This window comes from Sebastes fasciatus, chromosome 16 (assembly GCF_043250625.1).
Source record: "Sebastes fasciatus isolate fSebFas1 chromosome 16, fSebFas1.pri, whole genome shotgun sequence".
NCBI classification, from domain to species: domain Eukaryota; kingdom Metazoa; phylum Chordata; class Actinopteri; order Perciformes; family Sebastidae; genus Sebastes; species Sebastes fasciatus.
The window spans coordinates 11,780,092-11,804,504 of record NC_133810.1 but is presented as its reverse complement, the minus strand read 5'-3'; the positions used below and the strand labels follow the sequence as shown (position 1 = coordinate 11,804,504).

The 24,413-nt window shown below is 40.5% G+C and overlaps 1 protein-coding gene across 3 annotated transcripts in view; it reads left to right on the top strand.

Annotated features, from left to right (window-relative positions):
- septin8a (septin 8a) overlaps positions 1-21,589 on the top strand; it is a 44,151-nt gene extending 22,562 nt beyond the window's left edge. The window contains exons 6-10 of one of the 3 annotated variants that reach the window (XM_074611073.1): positions 893-989; positions 7,616-7,784; positions 7,918-8,050; positions 8,264-8,433; positions 19,818-21,589. In XM_074611073.1, the coding sequence (XP_074467174.1) occupies positions 893-989; positions 7,616-7,784; positions 7,918-8,050; positions 8,264-8,433; positions 19,818-19,983 (735 nt within the window). In that variant the 3' untranslated portion in view covers positions 19,984-21,589. Of the gene's footprint in view, positions 1-892; positions 990-7,615; positions 7,785-7,917; positions 8,051-8,263; positions 8,434-11,670; positions 12,737-19,814 lie in introns of those variants that run through there. The other 2 variants (XM_074611071.1, XM_074611074.1) reach the window with 2 other exon arrangements.
- Positions 21,590-24,413: the final 2,824 nt, after the last annotated feature.

The window sequence follows — 24,413 nt, the reverse complement described above, 5'->3', positions numbered from 1 at the left end:
TAAAAAGATTTTATGATCTCAATGGCAACACCTGCTTTCCTACAACTGGCTTTTTGTCCATTTGTACATTTTCCATCGTCAAAATAAACCAGTTATTTAGAAATACTGACATATAACTGAATATATGCTTTTGACTTTTACTCAAGCAGCAAGCACAAATAGATTTTCTTCATATTTAACCTTTTTTTTTTTTTTTAGTTCTGATTTTATAATGGGGACAAACACACGCCCACACATGTACAAATGCACAAACAGTAAATTCTCTCATGGATAAATCAGACTGCATTTGGTTTTCCCAGACTGAGTCCTCGTACAGTATCCCCATCTATTCATAGTCGGTTACATCAGCGCCCACACTCACCAGCTTGTTCCTCTGAGCTGCAACCAACCAGCTGGTTTCAACTCGCCGCCTAATTTTTGAGGTTGCGTATCGGGCATGTTTTCCCCATGATGCTTCACAGTCGATGCTAACGAGGCGCAGTAGCTCTGAGAGCAATAAGAAAGTGTGTGTGTGTTATACCACTTCAACAAAATAGCCCCTCTCAGCCCCGACTGAGCCACATGTTAAAAGTTAAAACACCGCTCTGGTGAGGCTCATATGTCAATGTGGTTACACTTCACTCTGGTGTGGTCTGGTTGTGAAAGATAAGAGAGTTTTATAAGAGTTTTATTTGAAAGTAAACAACTTAATTTTCATTTATCCTTTTTTTTGGTGTTATTTGTACATGTTTGTATCTTGTGAAATGTTTTTCTGTGCTGTAAAGAATATCAACATTAAGAGAGTGTAACCCAGAAGAAAGAGGGAGCTGAGACTCAGCCCCTGTTAATGTCTCCAGTTACGTCTGTGGCCTCTTGACCCTTTTAACACTCCACCATCTTTTTCCCTGTGCAGGCCCATCTGCCCTTTGCTGTGGTTGGGAGCGTGGAAGAGGTCAAAGTCGGGAACAAAACAGTGAGAGCCAGACAGTACCCCTGGGGTATTGTGCAAGGTGAGAACCGTTCACATGCAAGCTAATCCGGGTGTGTGGGTGTTTGTGTTTCTCAAGCAAACACAACAGTGAGTGCATGAAGAGGTCAGTGGATGCTTTACGTAGACTGCCACAGAGGGACACAGTGATCGTGGGCACACGTATTAAGGCTGTAAGTGTATTCTTAGTATCATAGTCCATTAACATTTGTCTTAGTCATTAGTGACTTCCCTCGCCTGTAATGAAGCAAAAGAAGAAAAGACAGTCCTTGCAAGATGACATGTTTGACAGCTACACAAAAACTATACACAAATACAAAACCAAGTGACTTAGTGGTTATAAATACTTGTATTACTTGTATTGTTTCCCTGTATAAACCTGATGATGCTGGTTAGTTTGAATATCCACGAGCTGGTTGTTAGGTTGCTAGGTTACAGGCATTAAATAGGTAAATGAGGTGGAGAGACACATGTAGAAACGTGGGAGGAGTGCTATATCAGGAGATATTGGCACAGAGTCAGTACTTGAACTGTGGTACAGTCTTTACTATGCCATAATATGAGTGTGCATGCATAGTGATTATTCAAGGATTTTATTGTGAATGCATCTGAAAGTGGTCTATTTTTTTGGAGGAAGTACATGGTTCAGTCTCTTTCCGGCCCTTGCAGCCTTGTTCTGTTTTGGGGAGATTTCGCCAAATTAAGGGCCACCCCAAAGCAGTAAGTGTAGATTAAAGGTGGATAGTAAAAACTTTAGCTGCAACAATTAAGATGAGAGAAACTTTTATTGACTCCCAGCGGGGAAATTCGGTTGTTGCAGCAGCACAAGGACAGCACGCATACAATTAACATCCGCCTTCATAGTTTGCAAATACCATTTTGTTCATGCCAATATAACACTTATAATAGAGATGCTAAATTGAATCATATGATTCATCATCAAAAAAAAAAAAAAAGGATCTCTTTTATACCACATGCCGGTTGTTTTGAGGATGTTCTGTGCTTATGGAGAAACGGCATGCAATGTAACTGAGCAGCTGAGAAAGCAAGGCGTCTATCAGTGTCCACGGTGAAAGACGTTTTCCTGCTCACGGCAGAGTGGCGAGCGCGTCCCACAGTTTGCCTGTTTATTTATACCCGCCCTCTTAATGCGGAGCGCCCTCCGCAGCTGCGAGCGTGACTTCATGCGGAGTGACACTGCGAAATGAAGGGCGAGTGGGTAGAGATTGTTTTGGGAAATTGCCAGTGTGCGTCTGTGCGTGCCAGTGATGTGTTTGTACTGTATGTTTCTCCCTATATATATTTCTGCCTTGGCGTGTGTGCGTGGCGTGCATGTACGCCAGTGTGTGTGCGTGGCGTGCATGTACGCCAGTATGTCTGCGTGCATGCAAGACCTCTCCAGGGATCTTTGTTTCCCACAGCTCATTCCTCTGTGCTTGACAATAAGAGTAAACAGTTTAATTTAATAATGTCACACAGAGTTGTGCTGTGAGAATATTACTGCTCAGATGGGAGTTGCTCTCTGAGAGAAGCTCCCTCCCTCTCTTGCTTCCTCTAACTCTCCCTTCCTTCCTTCCTTTCCTCTGCTCTTGTGTCCTCACCCTGCCGTCCTTTCCTCTCTCCATTATCCACTGACTACCCTCATTCCCCAACCCTCAGAGGACACTCTGTGGTTATTTATAAAGCCTGATGTGTGTCTCCTGGGGGACGGATTCCTTTGGACTCCATCAGTCACCATGAAGCTATAGTCCTGTCCAGTAACATACAGAATAGTGCAATCTGCAGAAGGTTATAGCGGCTTTACTGTAAACTCATTTCTTGGGGATTTGTCTCCATTGTAATTATTTTGTCATTCTTCAGCAGCAATTAAAGGGACTGTTTGTAACTACTTACATGTATAAATCAATCCGGGTCGGTGTCCCATGCGCGCTCCTGTTTGGCTACGCTGTTCAGACTCTGACTCCAACACAAACTACACGGAAGCACCAAAACCCTAAAGTTATATCTAGTGAAGCCCGTCTTGCAAAACAGTGTTGGCCGCGGTCGGAGGACGCGGGGGAGACCAGAGCTTTGGTCTCCAGGACCAGAGTCTCTGCTGTACTCTGCTCCTCTGCCTGCCTGCTTGCCTTCACTCACACACCGCGCACGTTCTCCCTCTCTGGCTCCATTCTCACGTTTATGCGCGCACACTCCACACTGCAGAAGAGTTAGTAGCTCTGAGAATATCTAGTGAATGCACAGTGGACGTTTGTGCAGAAATAACTGCTGCAGCTCCTCCAGACCAACAGAGGTTTCCCCGTGTCTTGTGAAGTGACGGGGCTCCGCAGCGAGATACGTTTTCGTCCCCGACCAAAACTCCGCCGTCTCCTCTGTTCCCTCCGGCCGCGGTCAGGAGGCTGAGGCAGGAAAAGCCAACACTAGGATCAGCAGTGATTCATGGAGAGACCTCTGTCTGGTCAGCTAACATTACTGCCAAGCAGGTGAAATATAGAGTGATACTGTAAGAAATGATGCTGCTGTGTTTCAATGAGCATCATTAGATGTAACTTAAGAATTATTTCTAGAGAAGAAACTCACATTGTCTTTTGTTCTTTGGTCTTGTTATTGCCTGCATCTAATTATCTTCTTCAACCATGTCCATCTCTGCCTATTAACAACACAAATCTGGTCTGATTGGATGTATTACAAGAAAACGACTTATCTTTTAGTCAGGCCTGCTTGCAAACTGATGGCTCACCATTCATACAACACACTTTGTCACAGTATCTGAGGACACTGGGGGCAGAGGAGGACAGAAGTCTCAGTGTTTTACTCCACTTGGCCGACTGAAAGGAGGGCCTGTGTCAGTGGAAACAGTATGCGGATGCCAGATGTCATATAGATGGGTTATGGTAACCTCTTCCAAGAGCCATGGGAAATTTCCATAGACTTTGACGGAAGACAGAGGGAAGGACTGTCTACTGATAAAAAAGAGTAACTGAAGGAGGCTTGGTGTGTGCGTGTTTATCTTCCCTCAGGATCTCGATGCTCTGTTATCTCTGAACTCCAGACATCTGTGACATATAGCAGACCCCCCATATTTCTTCTCTGCAAGCTACTGTGTTTGTTCAACTGTGCACACAACATGGGTGCTATCCATGCTAACAGTGACTACGTGCACTTGTTATATACAGTCTATGGACATTAATGGTTCCCAGACGTGTCCTAATGACTTTGGAGAGATTGTTTGACTTTTCATCCAGCGCCACCATGAGGTCCACATTTATGTTTTTTTAAGTGAAATGTTTCCAGACATTAACTTTTGGATGGATTGCCATGGATCATTTTGATGTATTTTCATTTTTGCACATTTGTCTATTTCCATTAATTCTTTGGGCATCTGCAGATTTATTGCAGCCGTGTCTCCGTTTCTCTATGTGGGAATAGATATATATGTGAATGTTTCTGTTCTCGTTGCTGGCGTGTGAATGTGTCTGTGCTCGGATATCTTGAGGGCTCAGTGCTGCAGTCAGTCAGAGGGTTGGCCCTCATTCTGCCCCTCAGCGGGGGGCCGGTACAGAGAGACTATTAGATGCCAAATGAACAGGCAATTTCAGTAGCCTGGATGCAGCCCCAGAAAACAGCTCATTCCTGTTTTTTAACGCATATACTCCCACTAATGATGTGTGGTCAACCAGCAAATTTGAGTAAAAATAAGAGTGAGTGATTCAAACAGCTGCATGGCTGCTACTATTTCACGTCTTATTAAGATTTACTTGAGGTCCAAAAGCGTTAAAGTAGACGAAGGTGAGCTAGTGTTTATTCACTTGCTTTTTTCTTCACTTTGAGGGTGTTATGTTGCGTTTTTTTGACGCTGCATTGTGGTTTGCTATCATGCACTGCAGGCTGCTTTCCCAGTATTTTCCATCAGGAGAAGCTAAATGCCATGCTGATTGGGCTTTTTAAATATCATTATTGCCGCCTTTACATCCTCAGAGCTCACAGCTTGTGGTGGTATTTAAACACAACATTCATCCCATTCTCCGGGTTACTTGGCATATGCTGCAGCCCCTGAAACGCCACGTGCTTCCGCTCTGCACGTTCCCTCCGCCACCACACACACCAGATCTGAGACAACAGAAAAGCTCTTTATAGCATCTTTCTGAGGGTTTGCTAACAGGTTGATCACATTAAATTCCTGAAAAGGGGCAAGTTATTTTTTCCTCTGACAACACATCCGTTTCAACAAGCCACTCTACTTTTTCCAAGATTATCCGCCGGCTGATGCTGATGTATCAAGTTCTACAGCTGCTTTAGGTTGTGCTCCAGGTTTTATTGCTTTGCAGAAATTTGGCACTTCAGTGCGCCCTCATTTAAAGATTGTAGGAGATTAAGCATATCAAATAATTTTAAGCTTTCCAAGTTTCCACGTAGACTATGAAGATATTATCAAGACTGTAAATGGGGGGAAAAAATAACGTCAAGAAGAGAGAACTTTATTTTCAAAGGGAGGAGGGATTTTTCTTGATGAGAAGAGTGCAGGATGGGAGAGTTGTTAGAAAGGATTCTGGCTGTGCAGGGATGTCTATGCATTCGATGTCATTGCATTCAGTTTTCTCAAAAAAGGCAGTAATGTTGTTAATAAAAATGTCTCTCCAGGGTCTGAGAAGTGAAGCCAATGTAGAAGTGCCTTAAACTTGCATTCTTTCTAATAGCCAGCAGGGGGCGACTCCTCTGGTTGCAAAAAGAAGTCTATGAGAAAATGAGCCTACTTCTCACTTGATTTATTACCTCAGTAAACATTGTAAAAATTAGTTTATGGTCTCGATCACTAGTTTCAAGTCTTCTTCAATACAGCATGATGTTCATTTAGTCAATTTTGATCCCATTTAGAGTCAAATAGACTATAAAGCAGGGTATGCTTTAGGACGTGGCTACCATGTGATTGACGGCGTTGTCCGGTCTGGGAGTTGTCTGTGTTTTCCTCGTAGAATTTTAACCCTTTCACAGTGTGTTTCCAGTTCATGAAAGTTAATCATAACATTTTGGTCACCTAAAAATGTCTTATTCAGCGTTCGATTGTACTTAACTCCACCCTCTTGTGTCACTTATGGTTGCAAATAACCAAGGTGGCGACGGTCATATTGCCGAACTCAAGGCTTCAAAACGGCAGTCCACAAACTAATGGGTGATGTCACGGTGACTACGTCCACTTCTTATATACAGTCAATGCTTCCTTTGTAGGCTTAGGGTCTTTGGTGTCAACCAGAAAGTATTGCTCCTCCTCTACCATGCCGTAGTTGTGAGCATCCTGTGATATGGCATCTCAGCCTGGTTTGGCAACCTCAGTGTACAGCTGAAAGCTCAGATTACCCCAGCTCACACATCGAGCCTTGAAAATCGTGGGAGTCAGACAGTATCCCACAAGTCCAGGCTGTCTTTGACAAAACTATCATCAGACAGGCCCAGACGATCATTTCAGACCCCACACATGTCCTCCGCCCTGAGTACCCAGCTCCTTCCCTCAAGGAAGACGCTTCAGAGTCCCTCACTGCCGGCTTAACCGCTTTAAGAACTCCTTTGTCCCCCTGTCGTGTCTATCAAAACCCTAAATGGCAAGCTGGCCAGATCCAAACCTCTGTAACGCTGCCTTTTATCTGAACGATACACATGCACATTTTTAATGTTATTCTATGTCGATGAGGCTGACAGTTTTAAAACGAATCAAATACTTGTAATACAGAACGCTGAAGTAGTGTTTTTTTTTCAGCTGAGATGCTTTAGTTGCATCTGGTTGCTACTGTATATTCGCAGAAGTAAAAATTACCCACATTTTACCAAATTTCCCTTGGGACAATAAAGTTTATCTCTACCCTGTGGCTGACTATTAGCAGCATATGTATCGCCATATTATTACCCACTTATCCAGACTACATCCTCAAAGTTCAGTCCATATATACGCACCCTTGCCTACCTGCTCTTCCCACATTGACCTTTGTTATTGCCTCACCAGAACAAAAAGAACAGGCCATATTGTTGCGACGGCGTAAATGAGCCGATGTGTGAGTAAAAAGGCTTCATCAGAATGGAAATTACGCTCAGGGCGCCCTCCCCTCAGCTGTCAGTCTGTCAGGCAGGAAACGCTTCCTGCCCTTTCCCCACCATGAAATCATTTAACTGTGAAAGTCACTCAGACATGAAACTAAAGTGAAGTTGTTAAAGTTGCTCCAGTGGGAAAAAAATGAACATGAAAAGTGCAGAATATCTCCCAATTTATCAACCCCTCTTTGTTGGCAAAATGTGATCGATTTGGTTTAATTTGATGGATGCTAAATGTGATTTATCCGCTTGTATTTTGTGCAGACTGCTTCACATTCCTGTAGAGATGTGGTGTGATTTCCTGCTTTTGAAGGAGAGATTGAGAGGAAGGGAGGCTAACAGGGTGACAGATGGGGTGTTAGAATAAGTTAGAAGCAGTGGAAAAAGACAGCCAGGCACAGAATGAAAGCGAGAAGCAAGGACTTGAAACAATCTGACGCTGACAACCAAAAACAATTTTTCAAACACCACAGCAGAATTTGTTTATCATGTAAAGGAGATAATTTACATGATCACCTGAAGCACAACTCTCCGCTTTCCTAATTCTGGTGTGTGTTTTTTCCCTTTTAGTCGAGAACGAGGCCCACTGCGACTTTGTAAAACTGCGAGAGATGTTGATCAGGGTCAACATGGAGGATCTGAGGGAGCAGACCCACGCCCGCCACTACGAGCTGTACCGGCGCTGTAAGCTGGAGGAGATGGGCTTCAAAGATACAGATCCCGACTGCCAACCATTCAGGTAGGAAGGGGAAGAGGGTGCATGGAGAGAAACACATCCAAAACCACAGAGATGCTCGAGTGTCAACAACAGGGGAGAGTCTCTATTGTTCAGAGACAATACCTGATCTATTCCTGTCTTTTCTTCTCCCCAGTCTCCAAGAGACGTACGAGGCCAAGAGGAAAGAGTTCTTGGGGGATCTGCAGCGTAAAGAGGAAGAAATGAGACAAATGTTTGTCAACAAAGTAAAAGAGACGGAAGCAGAGCTGAAAGAAAAGGAGAGAGAGGTCAGTCTAATGGGAGGTTATGGTTATAGATGCAGTACATTTGATTTTAAATGGTCACTGATGCATCCACAGATCAACACTGCAACGTCAGAGACACCATAGTAACTGTTCAGCAAGTACCAATTCAAATGTCTTGTCCCTCTTCTGTCCTCCTCCCGTCGTCCCCGTCCCGTCTGTCCATCACCATCACCACCCTCTCCTCCTCCCACTCAGCTGCACGACAAGTTCGAGCAGCTCAAGCGGATGCACCAGGAAGAGAAGAGGAAGGTGGAGGAGAAGAGGAGAGACCTGGAGGAAGAGATGAACGCCCACAACAGGAAGAAGATCGCAGCCGAGACGCTCTCCTTATCTCAGCCCCTCAAGAAGGACAAGGACAAGAAAAAGTGAGTCAGTCCCTCCTTTTTTTTATCACTCTCATTCTTCTGTCCATAGCAGGAAGCTGCTTCTTCCAACCCTGCTCCTTTCTTCAACTAATCCTGTTGTCTTTTCATTCTGTGCCTTAAATTCTGAATGTCCTTTTTGTGCACAGCTTCTCTTGCTCCTCTTTTTGCTCTTTAACCCCTTGTTACAAGCCTTTAAGCAGGAGGTGTGCATTCTGCCAAGTCCTGTGGCAAAGTGTCACATTAAAGAGCCTTTTTAACTGAATGCGCTGTGCAGTTGTCGACCTCCGGCACACAAGCATTTCAGCTATTATAAAAGCCTGGCATGTGTTAAGGAAACTTCCTCCCTTCTTTTTTTTGTCGTGCCCAAGCTTAACATTTCCTGTCCTTTCACTCTTTCCCTTTGCCTCGCTCTAATTATTCAGGATATTCAGGGAGGAGGCAGCGTAGCAATTGAAAGCTTGGCTTATAAATAGGTGATGCAGAATGCAGCTCACACAGGGCAAAAACTGATTTCAATAGGGGTATGCTGATTGTGCATACTATGTGATTATGATAGCACAGGTATAAAAACAATACAGGCTTTTCAGGTTTTAGCTAATTAACTACAGATCATGTATATTTCACTGTACTGCAGGAGCATTTTCTAAGGCATACGTTAGGTTTGAAGATTTATTCTTTACCTTCCAGACAGCTATTGGTTTCTGTTTGTTTCAGTACAGTACGACAGTCGACTTGCAGACCCATTATTCAGTGAACATCATGTTGCATTTACTTACTTGTGAAAACTCTGGTTTCATTGTGCGGTGAGGCAGTTTACAGTAGGCATTTCCTTCCTTGAAGGTGCATTCAAGGAACCTGCTGGTTTTGATTTACCAACAACGCACACTATGTGGCCAAAAGTATGTGGACAGACCTTTGTGTTTGGCCTAGTCCCCTTAGATCCTGTTAACGAAATTCTAAACAACAGTGTTCTTGCAACTTGTTGCAGCAGATTGTTCCTGTTTCCTCATGACAATGCTCCTGTACACAAAATTAGCTCCATAAAGAAATGTGTTTTCAAGTTCGGTATGCAAGAACTTGATTGGCTTTGCACACAGGCCTGACGTCAACCTCATCCAACACTTTTTGGATGACTTAGACTCTTAGTGGCCGTTTTAACCATGTTTAGTCTGCGAGGTATCTCAGTTCTGACTTGTGTTCCAATTAATTTCAATCCTTTTTTTGGGAAGCCACCAAATGTATTCACAGGAGGCAGGGAAAACTTGGGTTTGTTTGAGAATCAGTTACGTTACGGCAGGTGATTTCCATCAAAGTTACATGTCGCTCGGTCCACTACCGACTTGATGTTGCATATAGGCCTACGTTAAATGTTATCACACTTTCACTTTACGTTATAATACGCCATATATAGTGCGTGTGATGGAATAATTGATACACAAGTTATCTTTGGAAGGAAGAGGTCCGGAGCTGATGATGTCTTACAAAAGAAGGTTTATTGAAGCTTGATCAAGGAGAATTGTCAGGTCTCCACAATAGATGCTCTCTGCGTGAAGGGCCTCACAACTCTGTCCTTCCTCCCCGGTGCTCAGTGTCTTACCCCTTATCATGTTTTGACTTACTCCGTTCCTCTGGCATCTCTGACCCTGGTTGCCCTAGCGACTGGCTCTACGGTCTCCACTACAGGCCCAGCTGTACAGATAACGGTGGCTCCTCTAGACAGGACTCCAACTCAATAATGTCAACAGAGGGACACTCTGACAAACACTCTGACCTTTCTACCAATAAGAGAGGAACTGATGGAAAATTCCATCACAGTGCGGTTAATGAGATGGTGAAAAACTTGTTGCAATCAACACCTACGCAGACTTCACACCATCTTCCAAAAGCCTTCTTTGGCCATGCGCACTGTAATATAACCGTAATATAGTCGTAAATAATAAAATGTCTACTCTAGCACTATAACTAGAAAAATGTAAACAGCTCTTTAAACTATACAAAACCTGTGGTACAAACTATAAACTTACTGTATGTAATATGTCATGCCAACATAAACAGTTTTACTAAATATACATATGTGCATAAGTGGCTCTTACACACTGTAAATACATAATGTTGGTGTATTTCAAAGCAGGTTTTAAGTCTGCAAGTTAATCTGTACGGATAATATCTGAAGCTAATAACTGTCTGAGAGGTTGGAAATGATCGGAAGACGTCTGCTAAGCTTTGAATAATGATATGCAGTGAACTGTGCATGGCTTGTAGTTAATGTTCTTCTGACCCTGATCCAATTCATGTGAAGACGCTTGGCTCCATCTTGTGGCTGCTCGCACACTTTGCCGTCAGTGTTGCTTTAGTAAACTGATCTTCCATTTTGTGGTTTTGTGAAGGACATCAACAGATCCTCAGTTTGACCTTTTATGTGATTAATTTACTCTCTTAAGTTTTGTTACACTTTAGGAAACATGTTGATATTAAAACAGTTTATTCCAGATAAAGAGTAGCATGTCAGAGGATGCATTCAGGAGTGAGGATTGAGAAGGAAAGTGTAGCGCTCCCCCTGCTGACAGACTAACTACATCATATTGAATGTAGTTGTAAGGGCTCAAACTCTTCCTTTCTATTCACTAACACAAGCGCTGGCATTTATTTTAACCTCTTTAACCCATCACCTCTTTGCCTCTTTGGAGGACTAAAGCTGTCATTATAATAAATACATGTTATTTATTTATTTTTCTATTTCTGCACATATTTATTTATTTTCAAATTAACCTGCACATTTATTTGATAATTGAGGCTTTAATTTCCACATTTTGTTCTCTTTTATTTTATTTTATTTTATTTTATTTTTTAAATTTATTTATTTATTTATTAATTAATTAATTAATTAATTAATTTATTCATGTATTTATTATAATTGCAGCTTTATAAATGACTAAAGCAGCCATTATAATAAATAAATGTTATTTATTTATTTTTCTATTTCTGTCCATATTTATTTATTTTCAAACTAACCTGCATATTTATTTGATAATTGACGCTTTTATTTCTACATGCCTTTCTTTTTTATTTATTAATTAATTAATTTATTATAATAGCAGCTTTAGTCCTCCACATGCTTCAACTCTATCCTACTTCATTAGTTTTCTGTATAAATATTTATTCATAATTTCTCATTTTCACAAAGTAGTTGTTTATTCATTCAATTTATTTTGTTTATTGTTTGTCATTGTTTTTCAGTTAATTTATGGGCGCTGTACACCCTCCCACACACGACCATGGATTTGTCCTCCATCACCATAGCAACGACAACACCTGTTTTATTTTGTTTGTTTGTTTTTATTGTTTCGACATTCCATCTTGACATTGTGCACATGGACCAAAGACACAGAGGATGATGATGATGATGATGATGATGATGAAGCCACAGGGGGAAAAAAGAGTGAAAGATGGTGAGAGATAATGAGGAGAAAATGTTCACCTGCCAACAGTGGCCATCTCATTTATTCAGGATCTTTCATTCTATGCTCTTTTTTGGAGACACTTTTTATATATATATGCATTTTGTTTTTCTATGTTGTGATTTAAATATTGTTTTGTGTTTTTCCATCAACTATTCACACAGAAACGAGAGGTTTAAACCTTTTGGTACTACAGTGGGCAAACCGTTCAATATGTTTTTAAAGAATTTAGAGTGTGCTTGATTTTATACGTCTTACTAAATCAGTGAAATCAAACCTTTCCTAAATTTTTTTGAATACCTGAGCTGTTTGAAATGTTGTCCGGGTTAGATTAAGTAGTAGAATAAATCCCTGAGCCCAAATAATACATTTAACTAGCGTAATCTCAAGCAATAAAACTGAGTACCTGTATACTTTACTGCATATACAAAGGTACTGACAACCTAGAGCTTAGTCTTAACTCCTAATAAAAACTTATGCAATATTCTGGTGCTGTTTCATATTAACTCAAATAAATGTATGTGAATATTTTCTACCCAGCTTAATATGCAAAATGTACTAGTTTTTGAATATGATATATTATTGTAAGAAAGCACATATGACGGTGTACGTTGTCCACAAATGATGTAACTTTATTGTAAAACCATGAGCGACCGCCTTGAGTGTTGTGACAGTGGACACAATCATGAAGCCAGTATATATATATGTATACACAAACAGGATTCAGGAAAACATACATACGCCTCAGCTCGCTGTAGAAGAGTTTACACTCGGAGAGAGAAGAGAAGAGAGCAGCTGTATTTACTGTCTGTCGTTGGAAATAAATGCAAACCCCCCTCCTCCCGACTTTGATGTGTCTCTCTGCCGTGATTTGTGTGACGATATACAGCCGGGTTGGGAGATGAAAGTGAAACACAGGCAGGTGAAGCCACTTTATTCCCTCACATACACAAAAACAACATGCAGGGGCTGTCGGCCTCAACTGTAACCCCGGCAGCTGTCAGCTTGAGACACAGCGTTTCCTGTTTGGTGAAGAGCTGTTTGCTCAGTCTGCACATAATCCTCCCTGCTTTCACCACCACGCTGCTGACCTCAGCTGGATGTGTGTGTGCAAGACCGCATGTTTACAGTTTGTGTGTGTTTGACAAAGGTGAAGACGGAACTATTTGACGTTGTATGTCTACGGAGGAAGTGTGTGTGAAAGGGGAGATGATGTATGTGAGTGGCGTGGGTGTATACAGTAAATGTGTTAACACAAACTGCGGCTGGTTGTTTTAAAAAACCACATGGGTGCTTTTCAGCACTCAATAACAGCTTCCTCACTTCACCTCCCTTTCAGCTTTTCATCATTCTAGTATGAAAACACAGAGTGAAGCCAATGCTGAAGTGACTTGCATTCTTTCTAATAGCCAGCAGGGGGCGACTCCTCTGGTTGCAAACAGAAGTCAGATTGTATAGAAGTCTATGAGAAAATGAGCCTACTTCTCACTTGATTTATTACCTCAGTAAACATTGTAAACATGAGTTTATGGTCTCAATCGTTAGTTTCAAGTCTTCTTCAATACAGCATGATGTTCATTTAGTGAATTATGGTCCCATTTAGAGTCAAATAGACCATAAAGCAGGGTATGCTTTAGGGCGTTGCTACCTTGTGATTGACAGGTCGCTACCACGGCGTTGTCCACTTCTTATAAACAGTTTATGGTTGTGACTAGTTAATTTTGTAATGCTTGCTCATTTAAATATTAGTGATTGATGAAAATCAATAAATGAGGGCAAGATTTTGACATTAATATTTGCATTCTTATGCGGCATGTTAAGTAGACATGTGCAATGGATACTTTAATTTAAAGTCCCTTAAATTAAAATAATTTATTATCTCTAAAAAGTGAAATATCTTTATACTTGCGATCCAGAAAACATTTATTTGTTTAACCAAGTACATGATTTTGTAAATATAAATTACGAATATTATCATTTAGGCCTGCACCTAATGATTTCTTTCATTATCTACTGATCTTCCAGTTATTTTTTTCAATAAATTGATTTATTGATGGGGTCAGTAAAACATCAGAACACTTTTTGTTTTGTCTTAAGAACAAAAAGTTAATTAAATTAATTCATTTTCCTGTATTGTGTTTATTTAACGGCACATAATGAATCATCGAAAACACGGCCCGGTATTGAGATATTAATAGTTTAGTCTTTACTGTGAAGGCTCTGCCAGCACTATTATTATTCTGTCCACCACCTGCAGGGCTGCTTGGATCTCATCCAGCAGTACAATCTGTTCAGAGCTCTCTGTTCTCTCTTTCTCCTTTAGTACACCATCAACACCCTCCGCTAATAAAGCTGAGTGATAATGGCTCTCTGACAGCCTGTTCTACATTCAGGACAACATGAGAGTGGAACACACTGACACTGTGTACACATCTTATTGAGGTATAGTGCTGTATAGTCAAACAGTGCTTTGAGAGGAATTAGGAAACTACATTAGGAAGTCTCAAAGATTTTAACTGCACATTAAGTAGAGTAAAATCATATGGGGCAAACTTCATCAAACTGCTGACTAGGAAGATATTAAATACTAAAGTGTGGTTATTATGGAAGTTCATTCCTGCCAGCAGAAGGGGGGAAAAGGACATTTTAGGAATGATGAAAACAGAAATACTCACGTTAAGTCAAAACTATAAATCAAACTTTTGATGTATCAAGTTTAAATAATAAGATAGTATCTTACTATTTTGACTTACTATCTAATAATTTAAAATTAGTGTATCGATTTACAAAAGAAGTTCGACTTATAGAAATGCAGATGTATAAGATGTATTGTTATATTTGTGTGTAGTTTGATATATAGCAGTGACTAGTAATCCCATGTGAGATCGCCAAATGTTTGACGACACAGAAATGGTCATCTAATTTAATTACACGGCTTTGTTGAATATTCAATTCTGATTGGTCAATCACGGCGTTCTATGGTCTGTTATTTCTTTATAACATACCGTTGCTATGGGCGCAGTTTTGATCTTGGACTCTGTGTTAAATTATTGATTAATTAAGTAAGTAGCCGTGTAATAAGCGGGATAATGTACAGCTAGTGGGTCATTGTTATGAAATAAACCCCGACATAATTATAGTCATAATTCTGACATTGAGTGCTCCAGCGATTAAACATTATACTTCTATAACATTGTTAGATTCATGATGGACAGTTTAAAAAAAAAAAAAAAGATCAAAATCGTTGCAGCAGAACCAGAGATATTGTCTTTTTTATTTCACGCATTCTTCTTCCTTGTCAAAACCTGGCGCCTACATTACCCATAATGCAACTAAACCGCCAACAGTTTAGGTGCTTATTAGGGTGTGTTATGCTAGTAGTGGCTAATGTTGCAGCAGAGATGAGGAGCTGGCTACAGATGTCTGGTAAGCTCTCTTCTTTATAACTCCACACCTCCAGATGTTCTATAATTTTCAGACTTGTAGTCAATGCAGATTCATCAGATTTCCTGCTGCTCCCTTTGGAAGCACAAAGGGCTTCTGCAGTAGTAGTTCTCCCCAAGACCTGTAAACACGTTGAAGTCTGATTTAGAAAGTCTAAATTAGTTTTTCTGAATTTTGACTGAATTTTGAGTGTTTTTATCATTCAAATTTTTCACCCAGGTGGATCTTTTTCCTGGTGGTAATGGGCAGATAAACCTGAAAGGCCCTACAGACAGATGTTTTCAATTACCCTGGCTGATTAGACCTCAGAAATCCCCCCATATTTACTATATAGTGCATTATATTTACTGTCCAAACTTTGAAATTGTTGAATTTATCAGCCCGTTCTCATTCCAAGGGTGTCAAATAAATACCAATGGTAAATACTATTTAGCATCAGTATGATGGGTAGATTGGTCCAACAAATACAAGGCTTTCATCCAGGTGACCGCTGTTCGTGTCCTGTGTTCACAACATTCAGTGTCATTTTCACTGTACAAACAGTAGTTTTAAGCTCAACCATGTTGTTTTTTCCTAAACCTAACTATAGTGGTTCTATTTTTGTTTACTTTCCAACGTTAAGCACATGTTTACTGTGACCAAAAAGAGTGACGCTGGCGGGTCTGACAAAGCGTCAGTATATGACGAGTTGGGATGCAATGACTATATAGTGCCCTCAAAAAGTAGAGTCCATGGTATGTACGCTATTTTTATCAAGTATTATTTGTACATACCCACATTGTCCTGATAAGAGGGCTAATAAGTGTAAACCCCTGTGTGGGTGGGACTATGGGTGAGTAGGGACATTTTTTACAGTGTATGCTGAATACAACCCATTAGTATAACAGTTGATTTATGACGTCAATAGGCCCTTTTCACAGCAGCCATCTTCACATGTCATTGCAGGGCAAACACAGGTGTAATTAATGACATTAATTATGGCCCTGTTCCATTTAGGTGGGCCCTGGTACTGTGCATGCTGGCTCACTGGATTGGCTGTGACACTAATTAATTTGATCAGTTACACCTGTGTGTTTACCCTGCTATGACAAAGGCCGATTGTCCACGGTATGTACGCTATTTCTATCAAGTATTATTTGTACAGATGGTGCCTCCAAATGAAACTCGTGAGCTCACGTTTACAACCTGGGAAGTCGTGTACATGATATGCTTGGCGTGCAAGTTGTTAAGTCGTGAGAACGCCGCTGCTAAGCAACGGTAATATTAACGTTACTGTCGGCATCTAGAAGCCACAGAGGCTAACAACTTAGCAAGCTAGTAAGCAAGTAACATAATGCAGGAAATGCAAAGGCATAATGACAGAGGAAGATGAAGCCTTTGGGAATATCAACATATACAACTAAACGTCAAACAAACACGTCACAACTCGTGAACTCTGAGCTGTCAGAAACTTTCCACTTACGAGGTCGTGAATACCACAATAGGGGGGTGTTCATATGGACTCTTCTCTTGAAGACGGTTAACACGACCCCATTTAAAGGCACCAGTAGTCCTGAGAAGAGGTCTAATCTGGCAACATAAGTGTAAACACCTGTGTGGGTAGGACTGCTAGGGACTTTTATTGTTAGTGTATGCTGAATACAACCAATTAGTATGACATATGATTTATGGAGGGACCCAAATCACGTCAGTATAGTCGTTCTCCACCTGATTCAAAACGTGGCAACCTTCCAATCACAGGAAAAGCTCCTCCAAACTTTAGAAAGTGACAAACCAGAAAATGATAGACTTTTGAAGTCGTAGCTTTATTTCTGTGGTTGACCAGACGATGAGATATAGCTGCCTCAGTAAATGAAGAAAAAAAAATAAAAACCTTAACATTGGTCACTGGTGTAGCGTCCAGCTGGACTGAATGAATCAAAGCGAAGAAGCGAGAAAACAAACAGTAACCAGTTCACATTAAAGATCACACCGCTGACTAGAGTCAGTTCAGTGTCTATAGGCGTCAGATGTTTGGCAGTGGAGGCAACACCTCTGGACACACTGCATGTTCATGTATCGGCCAACGTTAAATACAGTTATGATTGAAAACATCATATTTTGTCACCGTTTTCAGTTAAATATCAGCATCATGATGTAACAGAAGTAGGTGGTATTTACAAAATAAAAACTTTTATCCCAATACTTCAGTAACAATAATTGGAGTAGGATTATTGGTGCTCTCATACAGTGTGTAATAATAATAAAAAAAAATTTTTTTAAATGAGAACATTGATGCTGGGTCATCAATCACATAATCTCATGTCAAAACCATTTTTTTTCTGCTCTAGTGTTGAACTAATCTCCCAAAAGGTGCTCTTGTTTTGTCTGATATGTAACAATAGTTGCATAAACCAAATCAACACAGACTGAAGCATTAATGAAATAAAAACATTTGCAGCATTTAGTCAGGAAATTAAAGCTTTTTCTTTTTGTAAAAATTTAGCTTTTGTTGTAAATAACTGCTAAATAAAAACAGCACAGAAATTAGTACAAGTAAGTAAGAGATTAAAAATAATAATAAAAAAGGTTGTGAAAAAATATAATTTGCATAAAAAAAAAGAAGAAGCTTGTCTTTATCTCAAAAGTGCTATGTGGCTCTGGAGGGAACCGAAGCACCAAGATACCTCACATCCAACAAAATCAACTCTCAAATGTAAAAAAGAGCCTTTCATGGCTTCAACCACACTCGTAAAAACACACACAACTGCCTGATTCTTATCCTGCAACCTCCGACTTGTTAAACAAAACCATTGGCGGTGGATATTAAAAGGACAGGTAGGTTAAAAAGTAGAACAAAATATGGCATTAATAATAATAATAATAATAATAATAATATTAAGAATAGGTAGAGAACTTAAATGGACCAGTAACTCTGAAACCAGAGAAACATTCAGTCACCTGAAACACCTCCAGATTCACATTTGGGTATGGACGAGTGCTCGGAAAACAATATCTTCTTTATGATTCCTAAATGTTATGGCAGGTGAGTAACATCTGGATTTAAGTCAGTTACTTCAGATCACCATGAAACTTACAAATGAGGTCCTAAAATGTGCTGAACTACAGTATGTTGGACTGTCTAAGAGGTGGACGGTGTGAATAAATGTCCCGTCTAGTTGACAGCGGGGTGCAGCGGCGGGCAGGGCGACACGTTTTTCTTCTGCGATTCAAACAAACCCTCAGCGTTGTTCCCCTGCACCGCCTCATCGTCGTACAGACACATAAAACCGTCGTAATATTCGTCAGACTCCCCGTGCTGTCTGCTGCCCTGCCCCCGCCTGAGGCGCAATGTGGGGCTCCAGGCGCGCTCCTCGTCCTGGATCTGGGCGCTGTCGAAGATGTAGATGGCGTTGGCCGGCAGGGAGAACTCCAGGCTGCTCAGGTACTCGTCCACCATCTCTTTGCAGTGGATGAACTCGCCGCTGTCGACCTGGGAGAGCAGAGACATCACAATGGGTTTCAGAAGGAATGATTAAGAGAATCATTTCTGAGATGATCAGTGTGGTCAACCTGTGAACACCTTCATTGACCTTGAAATAGGGTGCAAGTGCTGTACTGACAAGTGCAGGTTTGTGCTTTTTAAAGTTCACTAAAATATCCTTTCCTTCCCTTAGTTGCCTCAGCGTGCTCATTATTCTGACCATGTTGGACCTGTAGAAGCAGCTGAATGACATTAATGAAACGTGTGTTGGTTTTTGGCAGTACGGAGCATCATCTGTTGACCTGAATGTGCCAATATGTGCCTTTTCATCCAAAGCAACCACCAGTATAGTATGGAGGAAAAAAGATGTCAATTCTGCACTGCAAAAGGTGTTTTTCAAAAAATAGCTTGAGACATCTAGAGATAAAAACTGCTATCTTACAAAACTAATTAATTAATTGTTAGGAGAGTGTAAATCCTTTATTCATCCTTTCACGCTTCAATTTATCAACACATAAATATTTAATTCATATTTAATACACTAAATAGATTCCACTTCTCAGCATGTTGTATTTACTTATTTGCACTGTGGTTAAATGTTGCATGCGTTTAATGCACATATTCTCATTTCTTATATTTCTATACATTTATTGTTATATATTGCATTAAATTGTTTTTTTAAAATTATTTTTTCTACTGTTGATTATTTTATTTAATCTTGTGTTTTTTATTTTATTGTATGCTCTAACTATATAATTTCTTAGAATGCATAAATATAATAATATAATTATCAAAATAATAAAAATAAACCTGTCAGTTCTTCATCAACCAACATTTATGCAGATTCTAATATATTTGTGGTAAGCTAAAATCATCTCTAGTATACATTTTCATTCCATTGGTGTCTTCAGGTAAATAAACATATGCGATGTCACGCTCTCTTCACTCATCTATAATCATGAAGAAGAAGCGTTCCTATCAGTCCCGTGCGTTTCTCTTACCTGTGCTTTCTTCAGCAGCTCGGTGAAGATGGAGAACCAGTCGGGCGTGAGCGCCTCCAGCTCCAAAGTGATGATGGCCAAGGCCAACGTGGAGCCCTTGAACTGCCAAAGCTGGTGGCAGGCCATACAGTGCTGCACCTGTCTGGTCCACAACGCCGCCTGGAGGCCTGCGGGCCTCTTCTGATGCTCCGGCCCGCCGGGAAGCACACCGGGGTCAGTTGGCGAGTCCCAGCCGACGCCAGAGCCGAGCCCGATGGACGGAATGAGGTGAGGGTGGCCGGAGATGAGCAGGGCGTGGAACTAGACCGCAGAGGAGTGGGAGAGGAACGAGACCAAAACGTTAGCATAATGATGTCATTGTTGTCTCATTGTCCATCCATTGCTCACCCTTTACCTCTACTACTTCATACCAACATCAGATATAGCCGTGCATTTAACGCCCAACCTTTCATATCTGACCAAACATCAACACGTCATTCATTCCTTTGATTCGTTCTCCCGTCCCTTTGTGATTCTCTACTCTTCTCAAGTGTTCATCGCTCTGTGCAGGACGACACTTTGAGCAACATATAAGAGAATGTCACCATCAGGTTTTTACTAATGACGACCCACCCCCGTTTGCCTGAGGAATCATAGTAATCTTGTTCGTATTGTATTGTACGTACAGTGCTTTTCTGTGTTCCCATCTGTAGGCAGGAACTGTAAATCACAACCTGAGCGGGGGGCTCCACGTTAAAGAGGACGCTTTGAGTTTCTTCCTATTCTTGTCACACCGTGATTAGACAACAGAAGAAAAATCACAGATTAGATTTTGAAATATCAACGCAATCTTTCTAATGTTGCAGTCAAATGTCATTCATGTTGTGTTTAGCGCATTTGCTTTAGTTCGTCTCTTACTCGGTAGCAAAAATAAGCCATGGGTTTCTAAAGAAAGTGGAGTTTACTGGGAGGTAGATTCAGCGATGTGGTGCAAAAAGTCAAAAAAATAATCCCTGAAACAGGTCCGCTTGACTTCTTAAAACTTTCTAAACTCCCTTTCTTCTCAAGTTTTCCTTCTTCACTCCATTTTTGGAAACATTGGTAATTCAGGGTGATGTAGCAAACAAGGATGGTGAAAGATTTGAGCAATCACATCGCTGATTCTGCCTCTTTTGAGAGGAAATGACAAAGCATCTCTGTAAATCCTCTTATTTATTCATATCAAAGTGTCATGGTGGAGAGTCTGTGACAAATTATTTATTGATCGCTGTTTTATAGACAATGGATAATATAACACTTTATTTAGGGAAGGGAATGCAGAGTAATTTCTTCTGAGCAGGGGGGGAAGAATGTAATTGTGAGATACAGTGTTGTTCAAAAGTATAAAAAATATTTATTTGAATAGTATAAAAAGAGAAAATGTCTTTATTTTATTATAGTTTATTTATTTATTTTAAAAGTCTTGGATTTTTTGTAATACCTAAAGTGAAGTGCTAGGACAATAATTGATTCACAACAATAACTCCACACGCTGTAAACCTATGACACTAATATCAGTTCGATCTTTACGGGGAAAATACCATTTTTAGTTTTGCAGAAGACGCTGAATCAGTCCAAATGTGCCAAACCGCTTTTTGGTGACAGTTTATGGTTTGTGGCTTTAAGAAAAATGTATCACTCCTCCACCAATATTCAATATCACAAACAAATCTGTTTATTATTTGTTGAGGGAATGTAGGTAGTCCCGTTGATCCGGGATCAGATTATTGACTCACAGAAAGAATGCATGACAAGACTTCACAAATCAACCGGGGGTGTCAGATTGATTCAATAGAAGACGTGTATCAGGAATTATGGTATCCGTCTCAATGGAAATCCTTTGAATAGTGTGGATCAATACAATGTGTGTGAAACTATTTCTGTCAAGAAAATAACGGGCTGTATTCATAAAGCATCCAACTGCTGGTTTACAACCTCCTCATTCACAGTCATTTGTTTTACGTCTCCTCTTCCTCCTACTGTACAAAAGTGAAGCCAAAATATTCCGGATACAGGAGCTGCCATCTTGAGATTGTGATGTCATTAGGAGCCAGAGTCTGCGCTGTAGTGATCGGGGGGGGGTTGGAGCCGCGGTATCGTGGTCCCGCCCACACACCCACCCAAGCCAATCACAAGCCGAGCAGCTTGCTAGCGTGAGCCACGTAGCTGCTACGTTAGCACCACGGTAGCGGTTTGGCTAAAAAGACTCAACAACTAACCATAATATCTCTATAACTACATTTATCATCAAACTGACACATCTATTCCTCTTTTACACAGACTTGTGACGGTTATGGAAAGTTAAAGCTGTCAATCATGACGTCTCACCCCCCTTTTTATAGCATCAAATAACTAATTAAAACCAAACTTGTCAGTAAAATGAACACTTGAACATACGTCAGCGTGATGAGAACTACCTAAAATGACAGAAACCATCTTTGGGAAAAATTTATTTGGCGTGTACTTTGACTGTCCCATCCGCTAACATGGAGGAGGTGGGCTTTATGACCTATTCTGCAGCCAGCCACCAGGGGGAGGTCGAGATGTTTTGGCTTCAGTTTTGGGGAGCTGTCATGTTGGCCATCTTTATACACAGTCTACGGTAAACACTAACAAAAGTAGTTACTGAAGTTTTGTTTTACAAGTGTAAAGGGTTTACAGTTTAAATAAATCAAATTGATGTTCAATGCAAAAAAACCTGATATATTAATATCAGCCAGCGCTATGTGAAGCCCATCAATACGTGCTCAAACTGTTTCCTCGGCGGTATAGTTACTGATCTTTAATCATGGGATGATTCCCTGTTAGAGGCGATATGAATACAGCCCCGGGGCCCGACAGCATGAAGGGACCTTTAAATGATGTTGTGTGCGTGTTTGTTGACAGTTCACTCGGTGGTTACTGCCTCAGTCAATGATTTGTGAGGGTTTAACAATTAAACTACTGTGAACAGATCCAAGCTGTTAAACTATATTGTGCCATAAACTCACAGCATGGGATTTTTTAACAATGCTTTGACACTAGAAACAGTCAACAACTCACAGCATGTTCTAGATGCGCTAACGACCCAAATCGTCTTATGTTTTTTGTTACAAGTCTCGTGAGGTTTGACGGGATCTTCTATCTCCACACACCCCCTCTGGTGGCAGCAGGGTTCGGGTATCCGCTGTAGGGCTGCGGGTTAACAGTTAGTCAGAAGTGCCTTGGCCTGATATGCAACACGCCTGTTATTTTAGCTCGCAGCTTGCAAAATGCAGTCCTACGTGGAGTATACAGCAGCTCTATTCAGACCTTGTTCTGTTATGTGTCTTTGTTGCTTTTTGTCCACGTACACAGGGTTTGGGTAATTGGCCTGGGTTATACTGTAACTTGGGTTTGTCCAATATTGTCACGTTTGCACTGAAGCTGCAGATAGCCGACAATGAAAATCTTTAAATAGACCGTCACGTAGCATTTAAACGATGATGTGACACTAAAGCAGTGATTTTTTTAGGGTTAGCAGTTATTTAAAAGGAAGGTGATTTATTCCATCTATTAGATTAGATTTTTTTTAAAACAATTGAAGTGTGCAAAGACAATAAAATGTCTACACCATATTATTAAATTAACCAATATTTAATCTATTTTATTCTGATGTATTGGAAAACCAAATGTAAATCTACTAGTTGACAATTTAATAGTTGAAAACTAATCAATTAATCGTTGCAGTTCTACAACAACATATCTAATCAGGATCTTTGATTTTTATTATTTGCATTAGAGAGAAGCATGATTTTATTTTCCCCTTCTTGGCTACAGTGATGATTAAAAGAAAAGGACACACTCCAACCAGGACTGAATGGAGTTTATAATTATTATAATAATGGGCACAATGAGTCAAATCAAATAAATGCACAATCTCTACTAGGACCAATTCTTTACTGAGGGGGTGGTGAAGGTACTTTGTAAAACACCATCTTGATGCAAGCATGATGGTTTAATATGTGCTTTTGTACTGCTGTGTTTTTTTAGGGCAAGACCAGGACCTGAATTGACAAAAGCATTTCAAAGTGCATCCAGCTCTAGTTCCGCAACTAAAGATTATTTTCATTGTTGATTATTTTCTCGATTAATCGATTAGTCGTTTGGTCTATAAAATGGTGAAAAATGTCAATCAGTGTTTCCCAAAGCCTAGATGATGTCCTCAAATGTCTTATTTTATCCACATCTCAAAGATATTCAGTTTACTTTTTTAGAAGAGTAAAGAAACCAGAAAATATTTCACATTTAAGAAGCCGGAATCAGACAATTTTTACTTCTTTTCTTAAAAAAATTACACAAACCGATTATCAAAATAGTTGGCGATCAATTTAATAGTTGACAACTAATCGATTAATCGTTGCAGCTCCAGCCAGCTCACTACGAGATGCTCTTGACAGCTCAGGTTCAGTTAAAACAGTCATGTTTTCCTGTCTCTCTGCTGACTTACTATGTGAATGAAGTCGACTGGCGTCGCGGTGTACAAGTCCCAGTGCAGCTTGTCTAGAATGATCCTCTCCATGCGAAGAATCTCCGCTGTTGAAAAGTTGCATCCGCTCTGCACAACCAGGTCTTGAA